Source organism: Chiloscyllium plagiosum, chromosome 20 (genome assembly GCF_004010195.1).
Source record: "Chiloscyllium plagiosum isolate BGI_BamShark_2017 chromosome 20, ASM401019v2, whole genome shotgun sequence".
Lineage (NCBI taxonomy): Eukaryota > Metazoa > Chordata > Chondrichthyes > Orectolobiformes > Hemiscylliidae > Chiloscyllium > Chiloscyllium plagiosum.
In genome coordinates, this window is record NC_057729.1 from 36,996,864 (window position 1) to 37,010,957 (window position 14,094).

The 14,094-nt window shown below is 39.3% G+C and overlaps 1 protein-coding gene across 6 annotated transcripts in view; it reads right to left on the reverse strand.

Moving 5' to 3' along the window:
• LOC122560178 (receptor-type tyrosine-protein phosphatase T-like) overlaps positions 1–14,094 on the reverse strand; it is a 1,397,629-nt gene that overhangs the window by 265,636 nt on the left and 1,117,899 nt on the right. For all 6 annotated transcript variants that reach the window (XM_043710562.1, XM_043710557.1, XM_043710558.1 and 3 more), the window contains one exon: positions 9,576–9,711. In XM_043710562.1, the coding sequence (XP_043566497.1) occupies positions 9,576–9,711 (136 nt within the window). The remainder of the gene's footprint in view (positions 1–9,575; positions 9,712–14,094) is intronic.

Genomic DNA, 14,094 nt, shown 5'->3' on the forward strand with positions numbered 1-14,094 from the left:
GACCACTGCAACTGACAGCTGGAACTGACAACTGGAAGCGGCAGATTCAAACCACTACAAATGCCGGAGGAAAGATCACAGACGCGCTTCACAGGAGGCTCCCAAGCACTGAGGATGTCACCTAGACAGGGGACGTAACGGCTGCAACATAGGTTTTCCACTTTGTTTCCAAAAACAGAAAGACATTTAACGCAAATTGCAATGATTGGGAAAGGGCGGTAAGGAAGTTTGCAATAAGACCTGGTTGTCTTTGTACACCAGTCACTGAAAGTAAGCTTTCTGGTCTAGCAAGCAGTGCAGACGGTAAATGGCATGCAGGCCTTTATATTGAGAGGATTGGAGTGTAGGAGCAGGGGTGTCTTGCTGACATTGTATTGGGCCTTGGTGAGATCATGTCTGGGGCACTGTGTGCACTTTTGATCTCCCTAGTTGAGAAAAGAAGTTCTGGCTCTGGAGGGAGAGCAACAAAGGTTTATATCCGTACTACTGTACTATATTTGATGTACCAAGTGATTCTTGGGATGACAAGATTGACGTATGAAAAGATAATGGAGTGGTTAGGATTACACTCACTGGTGTTGTGAAGAATGAGGGGAGATCTCATAGAAACCTATAAAATTTGAACAGGATTAGACAAAGTAGGAAAGATGTTCCCGATGACTGAGGAGTCCAGAACAAGTGGGCACAGTCTAAGGATTTGGGGTAGACCATTTAGAGCTGAGACTCTGTGTTTTTATGTTTTAGATGAACCTTTTGAATGAAAATTAAACTAAAACAAAGAAAATTGGAGCATGAACACATCATTCAACCCTTTGAGTCTACTCCACCGTTCACGATGATCACAACTGATCATTCAACCCAGCACTCTGTTCCCATCTTTTCTCATAAACTTTGAACCCTTTATCCTTGAGAAATATATCTAACTCATTCTTGAAAACATTCAATGTTTTGGCCTCAACTGATTTCGATGGCAGAGCATTCCAAAGGCATACCGCTAACTGGGTGAAGAAATTTCTCTTCATCTCAGACCTCAATGGCCTACCCTAGCTGCAGTGACCTTCCTGTCTTTGCCCTGTCTAGTCATGTTATAATTTTATAGTTTTCTATGAGATTCCCCTCTCATTTATCTAAACTCCCGTGAACATAGTCTGATTCAATCAGGTCTCTTTTCATATGTCAGTCCTGCCATCCTAGGAATCAGGCTGATGAATCTCTATTGTGCTCTCTCCATAGCCAGAACATCCCTCCTCAGATAAGGGAGCCAAAATTGCTCACAATATTCCAATTGCAGTCTCACCAAGGACATATACAGTTGCAGCAAGACATTCCTACTCTTGTACTGAAATTCTCTCACTAAGAAGGCCAGCATACCATTTGCCTTCTTTACCACCTGCTGTGGAACAATGTTTACTGTATTCAGTGCTCATAATGTGTCTGCATGACTGCTAATTCCATTAAAAATTGTTTTGCTACAATTCAAAGTTATATTTCACCACAAAAGGAAATGTATGTCTGTGTTTGTAAGCAAATTAAGGCTATTAAATTGAGCTTGGCTTCGTATTCAATGAAATCCTACTTTGACCCAAACAACAGAATGATAATTATGAATCAAAATATCCATTTGTTGGAAAACTATCCATACAGCAGTCTTGAAATCAGTGTATAAGCATACTCCCTGGGATGAGGGCAAGTCCAGTATTTACATACATGCTGGTGTCCATTAATAGCAATGTTGAAAAAGGTGTAGGCCATTAAGCCACCTGATCCTTTTCTACCATTCAAAGAGATCACAGCTGATTTGTGGCTGAACACCATATAGCTGTCTTTTGCCAGTATCCTCTGACACCTTTAGTTCACAAATATTTATCTATCTCAGATTTAAAACTAAGAACTAATCCAGTATTCACTATTTGTGGAAGCAAGTTTCTAAATTTCTACCACCCTTTCTGTTTCAAAGTGCTTCCTCACATCTCTTCTGAACAGTCTGGCCCAAAACTGCAGACTGTGTCCCATTGTTCTAAAATTCCCAACCAATGGAAATAATTTATCTTTATCTACTCTGTCTTTTCCTGTTAATATTTTGAAGATTTCAATTAGATCACCCCTTAACCTTCTGAACTCTACAGAGAACAGGCCTAATTTGTATAGTCTCTCCTCATAACCTAACCCCTGACATCTAGATATCATTCTTGTAAACCTACATTTTACTTCCTCCAAGGCCAATATATCCTCCCTAAGGTGCAGTGTCCAGATCCGCTCACAGGATTCCAAGTTGGGTTTAACCAGAGTTTTGTAAAACTGCAGCACAACTTCTGCATCCTTGTACTCATTTCTGTATAGGTCAATATTCCATTAGCTGTCTTGATTATTTTCTGTACCTGTTTGTGAAATTTTAAAGATCTATGCATCTGAAGCCCCAGTAAATTTGGATATATAATTTTCCGTGCCATTATCCAAGTCATCAGTCAGTAACGTGAATACTTGAAGCCCTAACACAGATCCTTGTGGGACACCACTCGTCACTTCCTGCCAATTTGAATGCTTACCCATTCTCTCTACTTTATGCCACCTGCCACTCAAGCAATTCCCAGCCATATTATTAACTTGCCCTCAATTCCATGGGCTTCTATCTTAGTTAACAGATTCTTATCTGGGACTTCATCAATTCTGGAGGTCAGTATAAAGAGCATCCATAAACATTCTCATGTCCATTTCTTCAAAAATTTCAATGCTGGCTCTCTTGATTAACTGATAATTTTCAAGATGTTCAGTTATCTTATCCTTGATTATAGACTCCAACAAACACCCCCACCACAAATGGTAGGCTGAAATGTCTTGGATTTCCTCATTTGCCTTTCTTAAAAAGCAGAGTAATATGTGGAATTTTGTAATCCAGAGGGACAACTAATTTATCTAGAAACTCTGAAAGACTATCGATAGGGCATTTACAATGTGCTCGCCTTCTTTCTTTAACACTCTCAAAGGGAAACCATTAGGTCCTTTATCATATTCGTCACTCGTTAATTCCCTTAATTTCCTTATTAATGATGTTTAACCGACATTAATTTTATTCCGTCCCTGTTCCCAATCCACTAATAATTTCTTCAGGACATCTGGCGTGCTATTCTCCTTTTCTACTGTAAATACTGAGGCAAAGTGATTATTCAACATGTCTGCCATTTCCCCACATTCATTGACAACATTCCCACTTTCAGTCTTCAGTGGGACAACATTGCTTCTGACCACCCACCTTCCCTTAATGTAACCATAACATTTCTTCTTACTGATTCTGATGTCCCTGGCAAGATTTCTTTCATAATCCCTTTTAGTAGCTCTTATAAGCTGCTTTTAGTTCTTTGCCGGTGTTTATATTTTTCCCATTCATGCAGGATCTGCGTTGTATTTTTGTGTGCCCTTTTAGTTTTATACTATCCCTTATCTCTTTAGTTGTCCATGACTGTTTCTTTTTCTGTGAACTGGAGCTTTTGCCTCTCAGGGATATAAATTGGTTTTGTTTTGAGTTAAATGTTTCTTTAAACATCCTCCACTGTTCTTCATTTGTTTTTCCCCATTTGCAGATTTTCCCATTTTACTGTGGACGGTCTCTGTCTCATCTTGTTAAAATCGGCCTTACCTGAATCTAAAACTTTCGATTTTTCTTGCTTTCAAGTGCTCCTTTGAACTTGATCATGTTATGATCACTATTTGATAAATGTTTATGCATAATTAAGTTACTAATTAAATCTGGCTTGTTACACCTTACTAAACCCAATATTGTTTGTCCCCTTGTTGCACCCAGGACGTATTGCTCTCAGAAATTATCCCAACCCACACTCCAGAAATTCACTACTTTTCTGACAGGTGCTTGGTTGCCGTTCTCAATTTATGTTAAAGTTAAAATCCTACATTAATACTACATTGGATTTGTTACACATTTGCCTAATTTCTGCATTTAAAGAATCTAGTACTTTAGAGCTGCCATGAGGGGGTTTATACACAATATCTATTATAGTTTTAGATCCTTTACTGTCCCTCAGTTCCATCAATATGGCCTCCACTAAATATTTTCCCCTCATTATAATTTTGTTTCTAATCATTAAGGCTACTCCATCTCCTCTGCTATGTTATCTGTCCTGTAAACCTTATAACCTGGTCATTTAGATCCCAATCCCAACCATCCTGCAGCCATTTCTCAGTAATGGCTGCTATATCATATTCTACAATTTGCATTTGTGCACCCATTTAATTCATTCCTTATGCTCTGTGCATTTGTAGATAGAACTCTTATTAGAACTCATTCTCAGCACTGATGCTTTATTCACTTTTTTATTATTGCTCTCTTTTGTCTTGATCAATACACATGAATATAGTTTTATCATTCTCAGGCATAAATGAATAATGATTCCTGGCTGTTTCTTTATTCTCTATCATGTTACTGGATTTTGAAACTGTACTGACTTCCTTCAAGCTCTCCCTGCCATTTACCAATTTAAAGTCCTTAAGACTGGCCCATTTAGCCTATCTGCTCGGACATTGGTCCCAGATCGGTTCAAGTGGAGCCTGTCCCAACAGTACAGTTCCCTCCTGTCCCAATGCCATGCCCAATGAAATCAAAACATTTTTTTCTTGCACCACCCTTTTCGCCATGTGTCTACTTCCCTAATTTATTTATTGCTATACCAATTTGAACATGGATCAGATAATAATCCAAAGATTATAACCCTTGAGGTCCTGTTTGTTAACTTGGTTCCTAATTCCTCATATTTCCCAAACAGGACCTCTTGCCTACTTTTGTCAATGTTGTTGATCCTAACATGAATTGCAATGACTGGCTCTTCTCCCTCCTACTCCAATATCCTTTCAAGTACCTTGAAATGTCCCTTACCTTGGCACCAGATGGGCAACACACAATGCCAGACTCTAGATTCTGCTTGCAAAGGATGTCCCCCTAATTAGAGAATCCCCTACAACTACCATTATCTGCCTGAATGGCCTCCTGTGTCACAATGCAGTGGTCAGTTTGTCCATCCTCCCAAGAGTCCTTTCCCTCCTCCATACGTACCCTATACCTATTGGACAAGGTTAAGAGCTGAGCATCCTCCAATGTTAAATTTAGAACCTGCCTCACTTGTGGTCACACCCTTTTGTGCCTAACCACTGGCCAAATGAGAAGTACTTAACCCATAGGGTGTGACTGCCTTCTGAAACACAATATCCAGGTAACATTCCCTTCCTTGATATGTAATGTTCAAAGCTCGGACTCCAGCTGAACCACAGTTCCTTAAGCAACCAACACTTGTTACAGATGTGGTCACAATGAGGTTCACCAGCTCCCACACCATGACTGGTCCTGCATCTCTAAATTATTTAATCTGTTTTCGAGTTGCATTTTTATATCTCCTATTGGTCCATAATTTTTAAATCTGTAAAATATTTCTCCAATTTACCTTTATTCTGGAGACAGATAATAAATCCACTTCATTGCGTTGCCAATTAATGGTAATAAAGGGGCTGGCGGCCTCATTTTTATCCCTAATTTCAGGTGTGACACTGGCTAGATGGATATTTTGGGCTTTGTAAAAGCTGGAGGCTCATGGCATGTGAGAATTGCTGGATCTAGGATGTCAGTGTCTTTCCAGTCAGCTGCTGAATGGTTTTCCTGTATTGCCAATTCCGCATGACTGAACAATTGATTCCACCCCTTCCTAGGTAAAAACGAGGACTGCAGATGCGGAAAACCTGAGTCTAGATTAGAGTGGTGCTGGAAAAGCATAGCAGGTCAGGCAGCATCCAGGAATCTGATGAAGGGCTTTTGCCAGAAATGTCGATTTTCCTGCTCCTTGGATGCTGCCTGACCTGCTGTTCTTTTCCACCTCCACCCCTTCCTAAATCCCCTCCAAGATCACTGTCCTCCCTCAAACTTCATAGAAATGCAAATTTCCCAAACAGCCTCCAATGTACCCCAAACTTACCAAATCTATTTCCCAAGATCTCCAACCTCTGACACAATGCGTCTTATCGCATCTCCCGAGGTGTCCGATTGTCAAATACCCAATACCAAATGTCAACTAGAAATAGAATACCATATCCTAGAATTGGCCTTCCCATCCTGAAATCTGAAACCTGTTGACGCCCCTAGATTGGAATTGAACACTCCCTTTCAGCATCAGTACCCCACACACCCCTGGGCCAAGGCTCAGATCCTGCTGCGGATTAGTCCACTTCACAATCTTTACATCTCACTTTCCCCTCCCCCCTCCCACTCTGCTAACACCCAACAAGCATACAGCCAATGCTGAATATGAAGGGAAACTGCATTGTGAATCGAATGTGAAATAGTTATGCATGAACATGTAATGAAACATTTTTACACCAAGCCATTTCCTTAATAAAGAAAGTCACGTAAATGTAAAATTCCAAATACTATACGCAAATTCCTACTTAATTCCCACTTGATGTATTGGTTTCTCTTCTAATTCACATCCACCTTGTTGTGAAGGTACCGACCTAAATTTTATGAGCAATCCCTGAACCAGAATTGGTAGGCCTGAGACATATCTGCTCTGGGCCTTCACACTTCCTGTAAATTAACCTACCAAGCTATGAGTGCAAGCTGGGATTTCCCAGGCACCTGAAACCATAAGGTATAGAGGAGCAGAATTCGGCCATTTGGTCCATTGAGTCTGCTCTGACATTCAAATATGGCTGATATATTTTTCTAGTTGGAGAGGTTGAACTACGCTAGGGCTGTTTTTCCTGGAGTGTGGGAGGCTGAGGGGTGACTTTATAGAGGTTTATAAAATCATGAGGGGCATGAATAGGATGAATAGCAAAGGTTGTGTCTTCAGAGTGGGGGTATCCAAAACTAGACGGCATAGGTTTAAAGTGAGAGGGAAAAGAGTTAAAAGGGACCTAAGAGGCAACTTTTTCACACAGAGGGTGTTGCACGTATGGAATGAGTTGTTAGAGGAAGTGGTGGAAGCTGGTAAAATTATAACATTTAAAAGGCATCTGAATAGGTATATGAATAGGAAGGGCTGAGAGGGATATAGGCCAAATACTGGCAAATGGGACTAGATTAATTTAAGACATCTGGTTGACATGGAGGAGTTGGACTGAAGGGTCTGTTTCAACGATAAAACTATATGAATGGATAAATTTGTTCTCCTGCCTTCTTCCTTTAAACTTTGATCCCCTTACTAAACAAGAACATATCTATCTCTGGCTTAAAGACGCACAATGACTTGGCTTCCACAGCCTTCTGTGGCAATGTGTTTCACAGATTAACAGCCCTGTGGCTGAACAAATTCATCCTCATTTCAGCACTAAAGGATCATCCTTTTACTCTGAGGGGGTGCTGTTTGGTCCTACACTCTCTTATTGGTGGAAACATCTTCTCCAAGTCCACTCTATCCAGGCCTCTCAGTACTCTGTAGGTTTCCTTCAGATTCTCCCTTCCCCACTCCCATGAATATCCTGCTGAACCCCACATATGACAAGTCCTTCATTTGTGGGATCGTTCTTGTGAACTTTCTCTGAACCCCTCTCCAATGCCAGCACATCCTTCCCTAGATATGGGGCCCAAAACTGCTCTTATTATTCCAAATATGGTCTGACCAGAGCCTTATACAACCATAGTAATATATCCTGCTCTTGTATTCCAGCCATCTTGACATGATGCTAACAATGCATTTGCCTTCCTAACTGCCAACTGAACCTGCATGTTGACCTTAAGTAAATCCTGATCCAGGACTCCCAAGTCCCTTTGTGCTTCAGATTTCTGAAGCTATTCCCCATTTAGAAATAGTCTCGGACACGATTCTTCCGAGGAAAGTGACACTTTCCCACATTGTATTCTATCTGCCACTTCATTATCCACTCTTCTGTAACCTCCCTGCTTTCTCAACATTGCCTGTCCCTCCACCTATCTTTATGTCCTGTGCAAATTTGGCAACAATATCTTCAGTTCCATCATCCAGATTATGAATATAACATGAATTGTATGGTCTCAACACTGACCCCTGTGGAACTCCACTAGTCATGGGCAGCAGTCCTGAAATAGACCCAGTTAGCCCCACTCTCTGCCTTCTGCCAGTCAGCCAACCCTCTATGCATGCCAATACCTTGCTCCATCACCATGATGTTGTTATCTTGTTTAACAGCCTTCTGAGTGCCTCCTTGTCAAAGCCTTTCTGGAAATCCAAATATATCACGTCGACTGGCCATCCTTTGTTTAACTTTTGTTGACCAATCAGATTTCTGCCTGCTATGTCACCAGCAGTGGCCTTCAGGTCAGTCCCAGATAGCTGGGAGGTGGTAGGAGGCACAGCCAATGGGGCAGGCAGAAGGATGGTGACAATTCAGAGAGGGGGCAAGAGGCAGCTCTAACTGCATTTTTCCTGCTTTTTACCAATATGGCAATAAAACAATTCTACACAGAATATGTGTGCCCCATCCTGTCCAGTAATCTTACTTTAAAGTAGTTGGTGTGATTTAAGTCAACTTTAAGGCCACTATGTATGGTTCTATAGGCATCAGCTGCCATCCAATGCATTGATCGAGTGTTTATTGTTTGTGCATAAATTCTGACAGTGAGTGTTTGTGCTATTTCTTAAATTGATGTTGAGGGGTATCTTAGCCAAACCAGATTATTCTGACCAGGTCTGCACTCGAGACACATATGAACAGGAATCACTAGAAAAACCATCAAAACCACGAATCCTGGTCAAGTTCTCGTTCTTCCTCCAAATCAGGGATTTAGAGCTTCAATATGTCGTCACACTGTTTGAATTGAAATCAACTGAGTGAATCCATGCATTAGACCCAACGCCCTGCTCAATTCACTATCAATCAGTGCATTTGCTTGCTGTCACGTCAAGGGAATTAATGATCAATTTTTGAGAATAAAGGAAAAGAAATAACTGAACAAAATTTGAGACAAATTTTAAAGGGTGTGGTGAGCTTAACCTTATCAAATCCCTTGAAACTTAATTAAACTGGAATTTCAAACAGAAAGTGGACTCTTCCTTCCAAATGTGCGAACTATTTTGCTTTTACTAAAGTTTGGAAACTAGCCTAATTCTTGGAAACACAAATAAAATGTTTTTTTTATATACTGGCTGAAGATGTAGCTCAGAAATGTTTATTTTCAAATTTAATTTTTATCTATTTACTTCATGACTTCAGTTTTTTTTTTGTCTTCATTGGCTTCCTATTCTCAACTGCGAAGAAAATGAAGTCAATTTGATCAGACACCAAATTTGGTCAGTTAAGTGGAACCAATAGGAGTCAAATCATTAGATTGCATTTATAGCAAAATCCATCTTGGAAGTGACAGGATAAATTGTACAAGATTGCAACTACTTACAATCATGCATGCGTGACTAGGCTATCCAGATAAATATCTAAAACACATTTGTTCAAATTCAAGTCAATTCACCAAGCTATGGTAAAGGTTCCTCCATGCCTAATTTCCTTCCAATGTTCTACAAAATAAAATCCATGTACTGTCTATTTCCTTGTCATAAACTTCTGCTGCAAATGTTGAACTGAAAATATTTTCTCATTAAACCTACCGTTTTTTAACTATCAGCATCACTCCCAGCATGATGATGATGAACATTAAGATTCCTGCAATAACTCCAGCCATTTTCACTGTGTTATCTACTTGTTTTTCTGGCTCCACTGTATTGGAGTTCTGCGTTGAGGCACCTGAGATGCAAGAAATCATAGAATTAATAAGATCTTGAAAGTAAATTTGCTTTCATCACTTAGAACATCAAAGTTACATCCTTTTTTGCAAAAGCACTATTTACAAATATTTCCTTCAAATATTTTGCTTCAGTATTAACATGTTGGTTTTTGATGTTCTGACATATTACAGTGACACAAGATGAGAAGGTCTCAAATTGAGCTGGTACTATTTGTTAAAATTATTCTGCTCCCTTGGTCTCAACCTGGTACTGCTGGTTGGTTGGCATGAGTTAATAATCATGAGGGAGTAGTCCCATAATTTAATACTTCCATTTGGAATAGCCCTCGTAATCAGTGGCTCATAGGAAATTGTCAGTATTCAGCCCCTCAAATTCTTTTCATTAATTTTAGTGGATACAATACCATGGTTTATTCAACCTTCATTTCCCTAGTAATGCTTTCAATCATAATCTTCCCCTTGGAAAGGGGAGATGGCCACTCACTAGTGGATCTGTTTTTGTAACATGGTAGGTTGCATTAGGTCAATAGGATGCTGCTAAATACTGAAGCCATCCTATGTCCTCTGACTGCTTTTTAAAATTTGCCTCATGTATAAACTAACAAAAACAATTGCTGAATGGAAATTTTTAAATAATTTCAACAGCTATGGAAGGAAAGAAATTGGGAGATCTTTTAAAATTAAATGAATTTTGACAAAAAGAATAAATTGACATGAAAAGCAAAATGAATTGAACATGAAGAGGAATCACTAGTGTGATCTAAATATTTCCATGGATATAAATAGGAATTTTGTCATTCAGTGTGCAAGATTGATACAGTCTGTAGAATTGTCACTGGACTATAACACCGCTGACAAGGATGAGATCAAACAAAGAGGAACTGCATGGAATCGTGATAATCTACTGCTCCAGAAAATCAGTAAACTGCTGAAGCATTTGTTTGTTATGTAAGGAGGGCATTACAATTATTTTAAATCAAATTTGGAATGGCTAGAATACTACAGCAAATTATCTTCTTGAGGGAGAAAGGAGCAAGTTTTTATTTGCTGGTTGTTGGATCCTTTAATGTCCATGTAAACATGTGGAATCTGAGTTGGGAGAAGGAATAAATCAGAATTTACATCCAGGAAGCCAAGTTGGGTTGGATGTTCTTCAGTGAGCACGTGCTCTTAGACTCACACTTTAAACTCTTTTGAGGAAAGCTGTGGATAGACTTTGTGCCCATGTGTGCACCTTGTCAAGATGGGTAGGAGTTATTGAGACTTCTCAAACTGTCACTGCAGTTCGACTCTTTTTGACCTTGAAAGGCACCAGCAAAATTCATACCCAGTTGAAAGCAAGCATGAAAGTTTTCCAAGTTGTCTGCAGCAAGAGCTTGAGATTGAAAAAAAACAAATGGCCTACTTGAACCTTGAGGCAAATCTTGGCTAGAAAGATGCACAAAACTTTACTTCAGGTTAGAAAATCCAGATGCTATTCACACATATGGCAGTTGTCAACAGCTCAGAATGATTATGTAAATGATAACACAATCAGGTCTCAATTTTAAACAACTGATTCAGATTGGGAAAATCAGTGCTACCATCAAACAGCTCTGATGGTCGTAAACACAACAAAATGAAACCAAATGATGGCAGAATTTTCCTGTTGATACTATGGTTTAGAAATAGCTACTCTGGTTTGTGATGCATGAATCTGTTTAAAAAATCTCCTTTCAGATAAACAAGTTTACTTTTCATACTGTTTGTAAAATTTCCCTTGCTCTGGAAATGGTAAACAATGCACTGAAAATATTTTTTAAAAGTGTTATCTTGCAGAATTTCTCTATGCATTGAGGAACATCCAAGAAATATGGTTCACCCTATATAGTGAACACAACAATTTCACACCATTTGAAAAATGAAGATCTCTGGCCTTATTTTGTATTCAGAGAGAAGTATTTGGATGTAGGTTTGCTCGCTGAGCTGGAAGATTCATTTCCAGATGTTTCATCACTATACTAGGTAACATCTTTAGTGGGCCTCCGTGCGAAGCACTACTAAAAATTCCTGCTTTCTATGTTTGGGTTTCTATCAACAAACACATTGAGTTAGACCCCATCTACCAACCCCTGAGAAAAAAGAACAGGAAATGACATCACCACAGGAAATGACATCACCAACCCAATGAAACCCAAACATATAAATAGAAAGCAGAAACTATCAGCAGTGCTTTACCTGAGGCCCACTGAAGATGCTACCTAGTATGGTGACGAAATGCCTGGAAATGAACTTTCTAGCTCAGTGAGCAAACCTACATCCAGAACCTCAACCTTAGCTACAAATCTTCTCAAAACTTGCTAGGAAGTACCTATAGAAAACATAAACCAAATGTATCATATATATATTTGCATCCAGATATGTCCACATAACATTCACAATATATCTATATGAATCATTCATGCCATTATATCAAATGACTATATTCAACTTGAAACAAATATTAACACCTGCCAATATTAATATAAATATTTGCACTCATGTATATCTATACAAATTATCCGCAAACTCAGACTTAAAATATTTATACACATATTGATAAGATACGTGCACACATGTACATTAAAAAAACTCAGTATACAAAGAAATTTTCTTTTTGAAGAAAAAGATGAGTTTCAAATTTGAAAATTTTGACTGATAGTTTGATGGGTAAGGCGCATAACAAGCTGTGGAATTGATCTCAACAGATCAAAAGCATCCTGAGTTCAATTACTGCTTCCACAGCAGTAAATTCTCACCCAACATGGCAGTGGACGATTTAGGGACCTAGTCAATGAAAGAGGAAAATTCAGCTGAGATTTTTGCTGTTGATCCATACTTAGGAAGCCAAACTATAAAATGTGCCTATATATAATTGCATACACATCTATTTAAGGTACAGCAATGGCATTTATGTGTGATTCACATATTATTGTGAGTCACTGATCAGACACACAAGGAAGACTATTTGATCCTAGGAAACTATGCTACAGCCTGATTCAGCATGTCTAGGAGGACAGAGCAAGAAAGGAGGATATATACAAAACAAAATCTTTTCTATTGATTTTCCACTTTTTTTCCAATGTCAGAGGATTGATCCAAATGTCGATTATCCGAACAAGATTGCAAAGTCCCGATGCTTGGCTAAACTGTGTTATCTGGCATTCGATTATCTGAACATTTGATTATCTGAACAAAGTACTCCCCACCTGTGTCGTTCAGATAATCGAGGTTCCTCTGTAGATATGTCATTCATAAACATAAAAATATTCTAACCCTCAGCAAGGCTCAGCTTTCCTTGCCCACATTTTGCCATTTAGATGTGAAACATCATTTTAACACCATTGAAGGGTGTGTTTCAATTAAATAACTTAATCATTCAGTTGCTGATAATTGACCAATAAAATGCAAAAGATCTTCACCCAACAACAAACACTGCACTCCATAGTGTGAAGCACTTTCAGATATTCCAGTAACAGTGTTGGGCATAAAATACTCATTTATCAAATCAGTTTTTGGTAAAGGTGAGGTCATTTTTATGAGCATGCTCTCTGGGGAGCAATGTTGCTCACAAAGAGCTTATAAAAGGAAATTACATTGACACTCCTGTGCTCCTGATTGCTGATATCTGCCAACCCACTTTCAATTCTAAAACCTTTGAGTCAACATCTGGCATTGACTCTTCTCCTCTGCATTGCTTACATCTGCCTTTTCAAACTGCTAACATCCTTGCTTTTGGCTCTGTATGATATTAATTCTACAGTTATTCAGCCATTCCATTAGCTTCCTTTCACTGCTCTCATCCCTGCCATTCCCACCAGTCAGGCCCCTTTGAGCTGATCGATTAAGTTCAAAGGGAACAGATTGGAGTATTTACTGACTTAGTCCTTCATTATTGGCTCTGGCTAGACGACATAATTGTTGAATGTGAAGATGTTTGCAGAGATCTGCTTACTTAAATGTCACTGACCTCACACAATGTACCATTTTAATAGGTCAGACTCTCACACTGGACAGGAGAAGGTTTCACTGAAATCTAAAACACAATAAATAATGACATAATTCAAGCCCATTTTGGTAACAGCGAGGGCCTTGCCAGGAGGACTAGACTTGAAAGAGCAACAGATTCAGAATAATAGGCAAGTCAATTTGTTTTAAAATAGTTTCCTTGCAGTTCATTGCAGACTGGGAAGCATCTGAACCAACCGAACTCATCTCGGCATACCTCGACACGGTCCTGTCCCCCATTAGTCCAAGAACTCCCCACCTACGTTCGTGACACCACCCACGCCCTCCACCTCCTCCAGGATTTCCGCTTCCCCAGTCCCCAACGCCTCATCTTCACCATGGACATCCAGTCCCTG